Consider the following 12,299-nt stretch of genomic DNA (forward strand, 5'->3'; position numbering starts at 1 on the left):
TTTCAACAAACAATCTAAGGATTTATTGTGCGCAATGAAATAATATTTTTTGTCTTTTTTAATAACAGAATTTTTTTTTCCTTTTTACCACAAGCTGTGTGTGGGGGGAAAAATCACTCCACAAGCATTCACAAAACAAGACTGAGACACAGCGTGCGGCGGTTTGCGGCTGGGCTTGGCCTCCCCCCGCCCCCCCGAATTCACCGTCGAAACCAAGAGCGAGGAGATGCAATGGAGGCGGCAGAGGCTACGCCAATACCTGAGCCCTATATTCCGGGGGGGGGGGAGAGGGAGCCAAGGAGACCCGAAGGGCAGCGAGGAGGTGGCGGTACCAGGTGCCTCGTAGCCCAGGGGTAGTCAACCTGTGGCCCTCCCGATGTTCATGGACTACAATTCCCATGAGCCCCTGCCAGCGGCAGGGGCTCATGGGAATTGTAGTCCATGGACATCGGGAGGGCCACAGGTTGACTACCCCTGTCGTAGCCTAAAACGCAGCTCAGCAAGGCAGGACAGGGCCGAGCTAGACAGGAGGAAGACCCCAACGTCGCCCTCAAGAACATGATCTGCTCTGAGAGGACGGCTGGCTGTGAATGCAGTTAACCATAATAAGAATCCCACACAGCATGGCCCTAAGAAATGCTCGTCTGCTATGGCTCTAAAGAAGGTCTCCTTTTGTCCCTGAAGGAGATCCTGGAACACTTCAAAGGGATCCACAATGGGAATCTGCTTCTGTGGGCACCTGCCAGACAAAATCCTACCTGACTTCTGGGGTTTCAAGCAACACCCTTTGGCTGGTCCCTGGACATCCTCCCCACCCAATTTTAAGCCCACCCCATCCAATCTAGCCTCCTTACTACAAGAGACTGAAGCCTACGTTTTACGCTGACTCAGCCCTAATGCAAATGGGCGACCTCCGAACATGCCTGCTTTCTTTGTGACCCCACAAAAAGCGCTGCTCCTTTCAAACAGCCTTAGGACGGCGGTCGGCAGTAGCCAGGAAGTCGTGCTGACGGAGCAATTAGCACAGCAACGGTGCACAACCTGATTAAGGAATAGATCAAGGTTTATTTAGGAAATAACAAACTTGACATGCAAGAGGAAGGACGAGGATAAGTTCCTAACGACACCTCTAGCTGAGAGGGAGGGGAAGATGGAGTCAGGACTTCTGAGAAGGGGGAAATGTCTCTAAGAGGAACAATCCAGGAGACAGGCGAGCAATAACGCTTGACAGGAGAAAGAAGGAACTGTCCTCACTATCCTATTTAATTTTCTTCTTGCTGCCCCTTGCAGGTTCTTTGTACACCAGGCGTTGCCTTTTCTGACAAATCATTCCCTTAACTGAAGTTATTGCTAAAATGTGAAGCCAGAAAACCAGTATTCCAGAGATGCGGAGACGGCCTCGCAAACATCCCGGAATACTAAGCCACAAACAGGATCACGAAACGGTCTGGATGAACAGCACTCTAAGAGGAGGTTGGTTTCTCTGGTCGCCTGGAGGCAGTCTCCGTTTGCCTCAGATTATCCGGGCAATTTACAGATCTGTCCAGGAACACAAGCTGCCGTTTCTTTATTATTTTTTAAAATAGTGCCGTCAAAGGGAAACGCTTCCTGGAATTGGGAACAGGGTTTTTTTCCCCTGAGATAACTGGTTGAGAAAAAGGCATGACATGGATTTCCTTATTCATCAGCCAAGTCAAGGCACCATTTCCACGACAAGCCCCCAATTTCTGTGGAGGAGGGCTTAGAGGCCCAGTTTCAAAGCCCTGCTCGGCCAGGATGCCTGCCTGATGAAGTTGGGCCTCTCAGCCAGTCCAGGATGCCTCACAGGGTTGTTGTGATGATAAAATGAAGGGGGAAAAAAACCAATGAGATCACTCTGAGATCTTTGGTGGAAACACACGGGGAAAAAGCTCTATAGAAATAACTCCATATCTTTGTTCATTGAGAAAAGCAACTAGAGAAAAGAATCACCACAAAATACTTGCACAGGGTTGAATCCACGGTGGGAACCCGTATGGAGGACCTCAACCACTTTGGGGGGGGGGGTGCCTCTGTCAAAATTCACAGGGATTTTCAGTTCATCTCCAAAACACAAGGCTGCAGGGGCAGGATGATCTTGCATTTGATCTCTTCCTCTTTCCTTGAAAGCCAGGCCCTACAGCTAGAAGTTATGGGGGAGGCTTATGGGCCTTGTGTTGTGTGTGCACGCACACACAATATCATTTGTTCAAACAACAAAACAGGAGCCAAGTGGTCATCTGAAGGCGAGCGCGATTTATTCCAGCAGATGTGGCAGAGCGTGTGGCCTCGTGGAACCTCATGCTACAAGATCTGGTAGTCTTCAGGGTACCACTTGCTCCCTTGTTTGAACAGATGTTTAAGCAACCTTGGATCTGACTGCACTTTTAATCGAATAACAAAGGGCTTGAGTCCTTGTGAAACCTTTGTGCTCGCTGGTTAGAAATGGCGCCCCCTCCCTTGAGGGAAAAGGATAAAGGCATTCTTTTTTTTAAATTGCAAATCTAGCGATATGCCCGATTGCCTTCCCCTTTGCCTACGGCCGAGTAGAGAGCATATTTTGGTGGGTGGCCTCCAAGGCATGAACCATACGGAGAGAGCTGGAAACCACGAAAGGAGCAGTCAGTTTGGAAACATCACCTAGAAAATAACTAGTCCTCAAACAGGTGACTGGCTGGCCTGGCCTTGAAATATCAGAGCGAGCCATCGGGGGCCAAGGACAAAAGGCAGCTCCCTTCCCTCGTCATCTCTTCTGCTCGCCCTATTTGCAGTTAGGCTAAAACAAACTACGACCGTTTGGTTTGCGCAGGGTTAATCTCAGAATGCCGGTGTCCCCAAAAGGGAGCCACTTGCAAAGAAGGGCCTGTTCTAAAAGTCTAAGATGCATTGATGGGCTAAGATAATGAACCCTGCTCCTGGAAGGGACCTCATGGGTCATCTAGTCAAACCCCAGCCTGATGCCAGCACATCCAGAAAAGCCCCCGGTGCCCAGATGTGCCCGTCTGCCATGCACCTGTAAATGCCGTGTGCCCCCTTTCTTCTTAGGTGGCCCAGTTTCTGTCCATCCCTCCCCACGCCGCCAAGTTTGCTCTGGGCCTCTTGGAGCCGCCCTTCCCAAGAACCGTCTCTTGGCCTTGAACCGCAAATCCCAGAAACTCCTTTACGCTTGGAAGACATCAATGGAACAAGGCGAGCCGGCCTCTGTCCGCACAGCTCCTCCACTGCCTTGCTCACGGGGGGGGGGGGGGTCAGGGGAGAGAAGCAACCCAAAACTGAAGGAGTTAGCAAGGGGGCAGAAAAGCAGTGCCACAGAAAAAATGCCATCATGCTTGCACGGGACCCCCCCTTGCCTGCCACCCCCCCGGCAATGCATTGCTCATAGGCGATGCTGCAGTGCTGGTGGTTAGCAATGTAGCTAGATATAGAGAGAGATATAGAGAGAGATAATATGGAGATACAATGGGAGGGTGGAAGGTTTCAAACCAGCATCCCTCTTGGCTGACTCCCACGAAAGGGGCCACGCTCCGGTGGTGGGTGTCGGTTCATGTGCTGCTTTGCTGTTTCCTCTTCCTTCCATCCTCTTCCTTCCTTCCTCCTCCGCCTCCTCTCAACCCCACCCCCGTTTCGCTTGCTTCTCATTCCTTCTTCAGAGGGACACAAAATCCACGGCTTGTAGAAGAGGCAAGGAGAGCAGCAAGAGGAGAAGCCACGAAGTATTCTGGATCAGGAGGCTGATGCCGGAGCATTTTGCCAGCTTGTCTGCAAGGAAGCAACGGGAGGGGAAGGAGAGAGACCGTCAGGGCGGGAAGGGAAAGGCCAGGGGCAGGAGGGGGAATCGGCCTCGGGGGCAGGCATTTTGACAGTCCTCCCCCTCCCCAGGAAGGCCTGGTTGTCGTTGCTGTTCGGCCTAATCGAGATATTGTTCACCTGCGAGAAAATGAGCTCTAAGCACGGATGGCAGAACCGCAGGGCTCAGTTTTTTGAAAATATTTTTAAAAATATTTTGAAAAACAATTGAAAATTTTTTTGAAAAAAGAGTTGAACTTCCTGGTTTACTTTACTGAGACCAGGGATGCCACCCTCCAAGGGATGAAAATACAAATATTTCCATTATTTAACTGTGTTTATACTTTGTTGACCTTCCAGGGGGCACCCGCCCTTCTCCTGGCCAAGATCAGTTCCCTTGGGGAAAATGGTTGCTAGGAAGAGGGGGCAGAGGCCTACTGCTCTCAGGACACACCTTACCCCCCCCCCCACAACTCTCCCAGCCTGGAACAACATTGCTTTTTAATTCAACGTGCTGAGTTTGTTTATTATTACTTATTAGATTAGATTTATAGACCACACTTCCAAAGCCACATCAGCATTCAGGGGCTGTGATGCTCTGGTTTTTGGGCAAAACTCTATGGTTTGAAGCAAATTCTACCATAGAGTTTTGCCCCAAAGCCAGAGTGATTCCCCCCCCCCCCTCCATCTCATCACTTCCAGGTAATTGTGAATTTCCTGCATTATGCACTACATCTCTATCTGAGGCTAAGGAATTTGACTGTGACAAGAGGCTTCTGCCTGGGCCCAGGAGCCTGCAAGGCAGCAGACGTGCTAGAACACCAGGACCGGCCACTTGACAAGGAATCTGCAGCTCCCTGGCGCCATCTCCTGCCCACATCTTGCTTCCCTGAGCAGATAACGTCATTGCTCTGGGCTTGTCCTGGTGTCTAATGGTAAAAAGCTTGCCTGACCTTGTCAGATCTCAGAAGCTAAGCAGAGTTGCCCCTGGTTAAAATTAGGATGTAAGACCAGGGTTGCTATGCAGAGGCAGGCAAAGAGCAAACCACTTCCATTCCTCTCTTGCTTTGACCTGGAACGCTCCGGCTAGCCTGATCTCATCAGATCTTGAGAGCCAAGCCGGGTGGGCCCTGGGAGTCTGTGACGGGAGATTACCAAAGGAGCCCAGGGTCTCTACACTGAGGCAACCAATGGCCAACCACCTCGGAAAGGCAATTTCCACTACGGGTCTGGCCCCATCAGGCTTCCATCACGTTGTCGATTTGTGCTGCTGCCTCACCTTTGAAGACAGTGACGTTCAAGGCCTGGGGGCCAGGTAAGTCATTGGTGATCTTCAACAAGCACAGGTATGTGCCTTCATCGGCTGCGGTGAACCCATAGACGTGGAGGTACAAGAGGTTCCTTTGGATGGTGACGTTGGCGCGGTTCCTGAAAGCGGCATCGGGCACACCGGTATTGCTGGCGACCATCCTCGTCGCCCGGGAATCCTTGGTCATGCGGAATTCGTAACTCAGTGGGTTGTCTGTCTTATTGTCGTAGCGGCAGTCCAAGCGCAAGTTCTGGCCGCTGAGGCAGGCCTTCAGCTCCCGGACGTTCTGGCACTGGGCAATGTGAAGGACTGCAGAAGGCAAGACGGGCACACGGTCACCATACGGCAGCAGCCTAGGCCTAGGCAGGCAACAAGCCCGAGGCAGACAGGAACTGTCACAGGGGACTGGGAACCTCAGTGGCTGCGGATGGACCAAGAGCCAAGTGGCATATTATGTCTCCACAAGGGAGCTCCATAAAAGGTGGACTGCATGACTTCATGCCCCACTCACGTCCTTCATGTCCCCAAACCCCAGCTTTCTCAGGCTCCACCCCCCAATCCCAGGCATTTCCCAACACGGAATTGGCAACCCTAGCCAGGTCTCAAACTGGGTGCTTTCCTAGGGCAATGGTTGGTCAGAGACCTTGCGTGGCCTAGGGGCTTGAAGTATCGGTTTCTGCCACCAGGAGGCAGTATAAAGCCTCAGGATTAGCCAGAGCAAAATTGTTTGAAGGGAAGCAAATGAAGCGACCCCTGCCCAACAATCTGTCCTACATGCCGAAAATTAGGTGACGCTTCTTTCGTGGCTTTGACTCCAGGCCATGAGAAGGTTTGCCTGTTAGATTTCTGCCTCGCAGGTGGCTGCAAGATGGGGGAATTTAAAAAAAATCCCAAAAGGGTGCCGGTCTGATTGAGAAGTGGAGCAGGACAGGCTGTGGTCTCTCACAGGCCCCTTCCTCATGCAAAAGCCCCTCCCTGGGACAGCAGCAACCACACGCAAGAGATTTAAGAATCTTGAACCACAGATCGGCTGGGAGTCAATATCAGCCATGCAGATGCCTCTGATAGCCACTAGGCGGCGCGCACACCCCTCCACCCCGGCAATGCCCTTTACCTGTCACCAGGACAGCAACGCCGATAGTGGACTTCATCTTCTCTTTCTTTGTGCCCTGGAAGACAGTGCTGGGGTGGAAGAAACCTAGGAAAGAAAAGCAACGTTGGGTTGGCTGAGAGGAGACTGAAAAGGGATCGGCGAGTCTAAAGCTTGAGTCTGTGCAACCGGGAACGCTCGCTGCCTTATTCGCACCCAGGGGATGCGAGTTTCCCAATGAAGCCAAATGCAATAGCTACATTAATGGGCCTCCCTGCTCTCCACACACACCTCACCGCATCAGCTGTGCAGAGGGGTTATTCTGACAGGGTTAGGGCCCTCTCTGTGGAGGTTGTGAAGAACTCTGATGGGGAAAGACCCAGATTCGAATCCCTCCCATGGTTTTGCTGCTCAGTGGGTGACTTGACTCACTGACCTTTCTCTGCTTAAACTGCTCAAAAGGGCTGCCAGGTGGGGAGGGAATGTCCCATAAACCTGAGCCCCATGGCAGAGGAATCGATGCGCTTAAATGTTCTCTGATCTAGCTAATCTGAAACACATGTCCTGCCGTTTGCCCCCAGGGAGTAGCTCCTTTTATAACTTTTGGTGGATGAACGGGAAATAAGTGCTGACTTTGCTACCAATAGATCTTCCACCCTTTTCATTTGTTCCTGTCAGGGGCCCTTGTGTTCCGACCGGGGCACATTCCTGCTGATTTGGCCCTTTCCGGAAAAAGCGACAGCTGCCTGCTGCTCCTCCTCTGAGCAACCCGAGATCTTCCTGCACCAAAATGCCCTCGAATGTCCCCCTGGGGCCAAGGGATGTCTGATCCCAGGACAACAGAGATCCATTCCCTTGGTGGATATGGCTGCTTTGGAGGTTGGACTCTGGCGTTTTGAGGTCCCCCCCCCCCAAATCTCTAAGAATGACCCAAACTCGAGCTGGCAACTCCTTGCCCTTACTGGCAGCCAAACAGAGCACAGCTCTAGTGACTCAAGAGAGCCTCCACCTTCAGAGGCAGTCCAGCTTTCAATCCCAGGGCCACAAGACAACGTCAAGAGACAGTCTCAGGTTCTATGCCCTCTTGTTGGCTCGCCCAAGGAACACTGAATAAAAGGTAATGGTGCCACTGGACCCAAACTTTGTTCTGAGATGAACTGACTGGCCACTGTGGCCCGTGGGATGCTGAACGAGTTGGACCCCTGATCTGATCCAGCATACACAATTTGATGTTCTTATGAAGGCCGCGGCCTCTTTGCCCTATAGTTATAGCCCTGTGTGAGACAGGAGGCTAGACTAGATGGACCACTGGTCAAATCCAGCAGGACTCTTCTGGTGTGCATTTGAAGGCCTCGGCCTCTCTGCCCTGTTGTGGGCCCTGCAGAGGAATTGGTTGGCCCCTGTGTGAGACAGGAGGCTGGACTGGATGGACCCGTGGCCTGATCCAGCAGGGCTCTCCTGATGTCCTTAGGAAGGCCTCGGCCTCTCTGCCCTGTTGCTGGCCCTCCAGAGGAACTGGCTGGCCCCTGTGTGAGACAGGATGCTGGCCTGGATGGACCCCTGGTCTGATCCAGCAGGGCTCTCCTGATGTCCTTAGGAAGGCCTTGGCCTCTCTGCCCTGTTGCTGGCCCTCCAGAGGAACTGGCTGGCCCCTGTGTGAGACAGGAGGCTGGACTGGAGGGACCCCTGGTCTGATCCAGCAGGGCTCTCCTGATGTCCTTAGGAAGGCCTTGGCCTCTCTACCCTGTTGCTGGCCCTCCAGAGGAACTGGCTGGCCCCTGGGTGAGACAGGAGGCTGGACTGGAGGGACCCCTGGTCTGATCCAGCAGGGCTCTCCTGATGTCCTTAGGAAGGCCTTGGCCTCTCTACCCTGTTGCTGGCCCTCCAGAGGAACTGGCTGGCCCCTGGGTGAGATGGGAGGCTGGACTGGATGGGCCCTCCCTGGTCTCACCCAGCAGGGCTCTCCTGATGTCCTTAGGAAGGCCTCGGCCTCTCTGCCCTGTTGTTGGCCCTCCAGAGGAACTGGCTGGCCCCTGTGTGAGACAGGAGGCTGGACTGGACAGACCTAGCTGCCGTCTTTGTGGGTTCTTAGATAAGTAGATTTTATGTACTACCCACCCTTGAACGTAAAGCCAAGACAGAAAGGTCACATAAGATGAATGCCAATTTCCAAACGGCCATGGGACCACTTGGTCAACTTGCAGGCTGCTGGTCCCTGTGCCACCAACTGCTTCTCCCTCCCGGCTATATCTGCTCACCAAAATGGTTTCCAGCACTCAGGAAGAGAAGGTTACCAGGTGGCCATAGAGACCCAGCGCCAGGCTGACCATTATATTTGTACCCTGTTGTTTTTTTTTTTACCTGCACCCTCTCCCCATAAGTGGGCAGCCATGTTGGTCGGAATCCAGGGGCACCTTTAAGACCCACAAAGTTTCATTCTGGGCATTCTGGGTGCATGCACCTCCCCCCCCCATCACTCCCGTGGCATTTGCCAGCTGAGACTGAACCCCTTTCCCTCACAAGCACCCCTTTCCCTCACAAGCACCCTTCTCAGTTTAAATCCCCCCCCCCAATTATTGAACAGACAGTTGAGAAGAAATGTAGGTGGTGAGAACAGCTTGAGGAACATGATTTTTCATCTACCAAAATTAAAACTTCTTAAAATGAGAAGCCAAAGGGCAAAACCCAGAAACAATCTTTAAGTCACCCGACAAGAGAGTTTTTCTCTCTCCGTAACGCTGCAGGGAGGCTAGTGTTAGTGACACCCGACCCGTTCTCTCCGAATGGCTTGCATCATCCTCCGCCTTCATTTCAATCTCCAACATACCTGCGAGGTAGGTCAAGCTGAGAGTGTGTGACTCTGGAAGCATCTAAGGCAGAGACGGGATTTGAACCTGGGTTGCCCAGATCCTCATCTATTGATCTAACCACTACACCATGCTGGGCTGAACCAGGAAGAAAGTCATGAGGGGGCCATACGATGCCCACCTCCCTTCTCCAGGGTTCACCCCCTGACAGAGGGGAGGTCCTTGGTAGGTTACGCCGTGCATTTCAAGGGAATAGCAGATTGTCCTGTCAGGGTAGAAGAGCCTCTAGCAGCAGCAGAAGTGCAGCTGCAGGGAAAATTCAGCAGTTTGTGAGCCAGTCCCAGGCCAGAGCCAAGCATTTCCCAAAGACAATACAGAACAGAGAGACAATGGAAAATCAAAAATCGACTTGTATTGGGGACACCGCTAAGATGCCAGTGCTTCCTTGGCACCTGTCCTTGGCCTGAATTGCATTTGTGCAGAAATAGGCATTGGGTTGGAAAAGGCACTCTACACATGATCAGAAGTTCTTTGTTCTCACTTCACCTTTTAGAATGAAGTTCCCTCTCCTGCTCTACACCACAGGACAGATGGTATGTGTGTGTGTGGGGGGGGGGGGAGTGGGAGGAAAAAAGAGGTTCTGACTGCAGATTTCCTGGTTTCTCTGTCTCATCTAGGCTGACCTTCAAAATGAGAGCGAAGACAGGCAGAAGGTGCCCTTCCAGAACATCTGTGCCAGGCTGCGCCATCCCATAATGCTGAGGGAGGGGAGAAAGAGGATCAAATGTTTGAATCTGTGCCAAAACTAGCTGGTCAGAAAAACCCGGCTGCTCACAAACCCCTCAAAGCCAAGACCGGCATGCTTGGGCTAGTGGTAGTGGTGGAGAGTGGCAGCCTCTAACCGGGAGAACCGGGATTGATTCCCGAACTCTTGCACTTCAAGCCAGCTGACTGAACTTCAGCTAGTCACAGTTCTCTCAGAGCTCTCTCAGCCCCACCTACCTCATAGGGTGTCTGTTGTGGGGAGAGGAGGGGAAAGGTGTTGGTAAGCTGCTCTGGGGCTCCTTCAGGTAGGGAAAAGTGGGGGCTAGAACCCAGCACTTCTTCTTCCGATGCCTTTAGCTGCAGCCGTGCCTGCAGAAATCAGCCGATGAAACGGCTCACGGAAGGAAACTCAGCAGCTCTATGCGAACCTTCTCCTTGACAAGCCCCCCTCCCCCAAGGGAGCTTATATTTTATCTCCATGCCAGAAACGGTCTCTGATCCTGCTTGTGGGAGACGGTCTGTACCCTTTTTATGCGGCTAGCGATGCTCAGTTCTTCCGTTTTGGATGCGCTGTTCTGTCCCCCCCTCCCCCCCCAGCTCTGAAGTGGAAAACAAAACCGGGATGAGTCATAACAGAGGAGAATGGAAAAAGGGTGGGAGATCCCCTCCCCATTCCGGAGGAGAGGAGTTCATCAGCTGCCCTGGCAAAGCAGCCAAGAATTCTGCCCCTCAAGAGCCTTCTTCGTCTTCACATGTTGAGGCCCATCAAGGTGCAGCTCTTGGAAGGAGCTGAGGACTGGGAAGATGAGCCCGAGTTCAAATCACTCCTGAAACGGGAGCGAGTGGCCTTGAGCCAAGTGTTCTTAGATCCTGGCCTGCCACCCAAGACTGCTGTGAGGTCCCGGTGAGGCCAAGCAGTGAGCCAAGCGGAGGAGAAGGAGCGGGATGGAGCCGGTCCCTTTCCACCCCCTGCCCCAGGGCTCCCTCCCTCGCCCACCTGCACTCACGTAAACCTGCGATTTTGCTGGGGGCTTCTTGGGGTCAGAGGATGCAACAGGGATCGCTTCTGGCAAAGTACCAGAGCAATAGCTCTCCTGAGCATGGCCAAAGAGCATTCTTCCCCCTTGCACATCTGCAGGATGCTGGAATTCCCTGCTTGGCCTTCAAAATGACAATTATTCGACTGGTGAAGAAGGAGGAGGTGTCAATACAGCCAAAAAGGTGGGGGAAGGAGAGATCCCTTTAATGTAAGAGGCTCCATTCCCGGGGGGAGGGGGATGCTCTTGACGGACAAACAGCAACCATATCAGTCCTCTTTCGGCCTCGATTAGCCCAGCATTGGGGGAGGGGGGGGAGCAGAAGAGGTCTTTAAGGGAGCCGTCGGATTTCGCGCTCGCAACCGCGTCGGATTCGGCGCAACGCTGCGCGGGGGGCGACTGCGGGTCCGCCCGACGGCGGAGAGGGCTTCTGCAACTGCGGCCCTGCAGTCTGCCGCGCCTCCCCCCCCCCCCCCCGACGTGCCCGGACTGCAGCGCCGCCGCCACAGAGCCGCCCGCGAGACCCGCAGCGTCGGCAGCCCCGACCACCGGGCGGCCTGCCGGGGAGGGAGCCGTCTGCCCGTCCTTCCGCCGGCCCCGCCCCGGCTTCAGTGCGGCAACCGCGGCCCGAACGGGCGGTCCCCTCCGCAGCCGTCCAGGGTCCAGCCGGCGGGTGCAGCAGCCGGCTCCGCTGCAGCGCGCCCCGTGGCGGGAGGGGGGATGGAAGACCCCCCCCAACCTTCGGAGGGGCGCAGCGGCCTCCCCGGGTCGTCCCCTCGGGGCTCTGCGGCCGAAGCTCTCCACCCGGCCGGCCGCCGACTGCCGACTGCCAAAGGGCTCCGTCGAGCCCCAGAGACGCGACCGCCCTCCGCAGCGCCCATTGCCCAAGTCCCGCCGCAGCCCGCAGGGCAGCCCCTCTCCGACCTCCCTTCCCTGCTTGCCCTCGACGGCGCGGCCCTTGCCCGGCTCCCCTCGGGCCCGCCGCCGCCCCTTCTCCTGCTGCAGTGCACCGCAAGGTCCCGCCGAGGAGGAGGCGGCAGCAGCAGCAGCAGCAGCAGCGAGCCCCGAGTTACCTGCCAGCAGCCCCGCCGTCGGCCCGCTCCCGTCGACTGCTGCGCCCGGCGGCTGCTGCTTGGCCAAGGGGCGGGCCGAGGCGAGGCTCCGCCCCCGGGCCCACCCCCTGCGGTACTGGCCGGCTCTTCTGCAGGGCCGTCGATGCCGCAGTTTAGGAGGCGCCGCCCCTTTCTCCAGGGTACGTGGACTGGAAAGCAACCCCCAAAGGACGGGGTGTGTGTGTGGCGGGGGGGATGCACCGCCCTCCTCTCTTCTTTGCAGCGCCCCTTTTCAGGACTGGCAACTCGGGGAGGGGGTGCTCGGGATTAGGGGTGGCTGGGTGGGGGTTAGGCATCGTGGCGCGCAGAGGCGAGCTGCGGGGAACGGGGAGGGGGTAGCTCCCCACGTCTGAAGACAGGGCCGGGGAGGGGGAG

General features: G+C 54.8%; 1 protein-coding gene across 2 annotated transcripts; it reads right to left on the reverse strand.

The window, feature by feature from the left end:
• On the reverse strand, positions 1–12,035 carry THY1 (Thy-1 cell surface antigen). 2 transcript variants are annotated; one of them, XR_013225790.1, is made up of 5 exons: positions 11,886–12,035; positions 6,228–6,311; positions 5,084–5,422; positions 485–3,777; positions 1–362 (listed from the first exon to the last, which is right to left on the reverse strand). XR_013225790.1 is itself a non-coding variant. In XM_077305299.1 (4 exons), exons 2-4 carry the CDS (start codon positions 6,262–6,264, stop codon positions 3,665–3,667), a joined length of 489 nt encoding a protein of 162 aa, XP_077161414.1. In that variant the 5' UTR covers positions 6,265–6,311; positions 11,886–12,034; the 3' UTR covers positions 1,046–3,664. The 2 variants fall into 2 exon arrangements, 1 of the variants encoding a protein (XP_077161414.1); XM_077305299.1 differs by lacking the exon at positions 1–362 and having other exon boundaries at positions 1,046–3,777; positions 11,886–12,034.
• Positions 12,036–12,299: the final 264 nt, after the last annotated feature.

Source organism: Paroedura picta, chromosome 12, assembly GCF_049243985.1.
Source record: "Paroedura picta isolate Pp20150507F chromosome 12, Ppicta_v3.0, whole genome shotgun sequence".
NCBI lineage: Eukaryota > Metazoa > Chordata > Lepidosauria > Squamata > Gekkonidae > Paroedura > Paroedura picta.

What these genes read in the sequence shown, in the direction of transcription:
- THY1 (XM_077305299.1), bottom strand. Translation starts at nt 6,264, where the DNA reads ATGAAGTCCACTATCGGCGTTGCTGTCCTGGTGACAG. An exon ending in CGTTGCTGTCCTGGTGACAG is followed by an intron (nt 5,423 to 6,227) that starts GTAAAGGGCATT and finishes TGCCTTCTGCAG; the next exon opens with TCCTTCACATTGCCCAGTGC. An exon ending in GAACGTCACTGTCTTCAAAG is followed by an intron (nt 3,778 to 5,083) that starts GTGAGGCAGCAG and finishes GCTTCCTTGCAG; the next exon opens with ACAAGCTGGCAAAATGCTCC.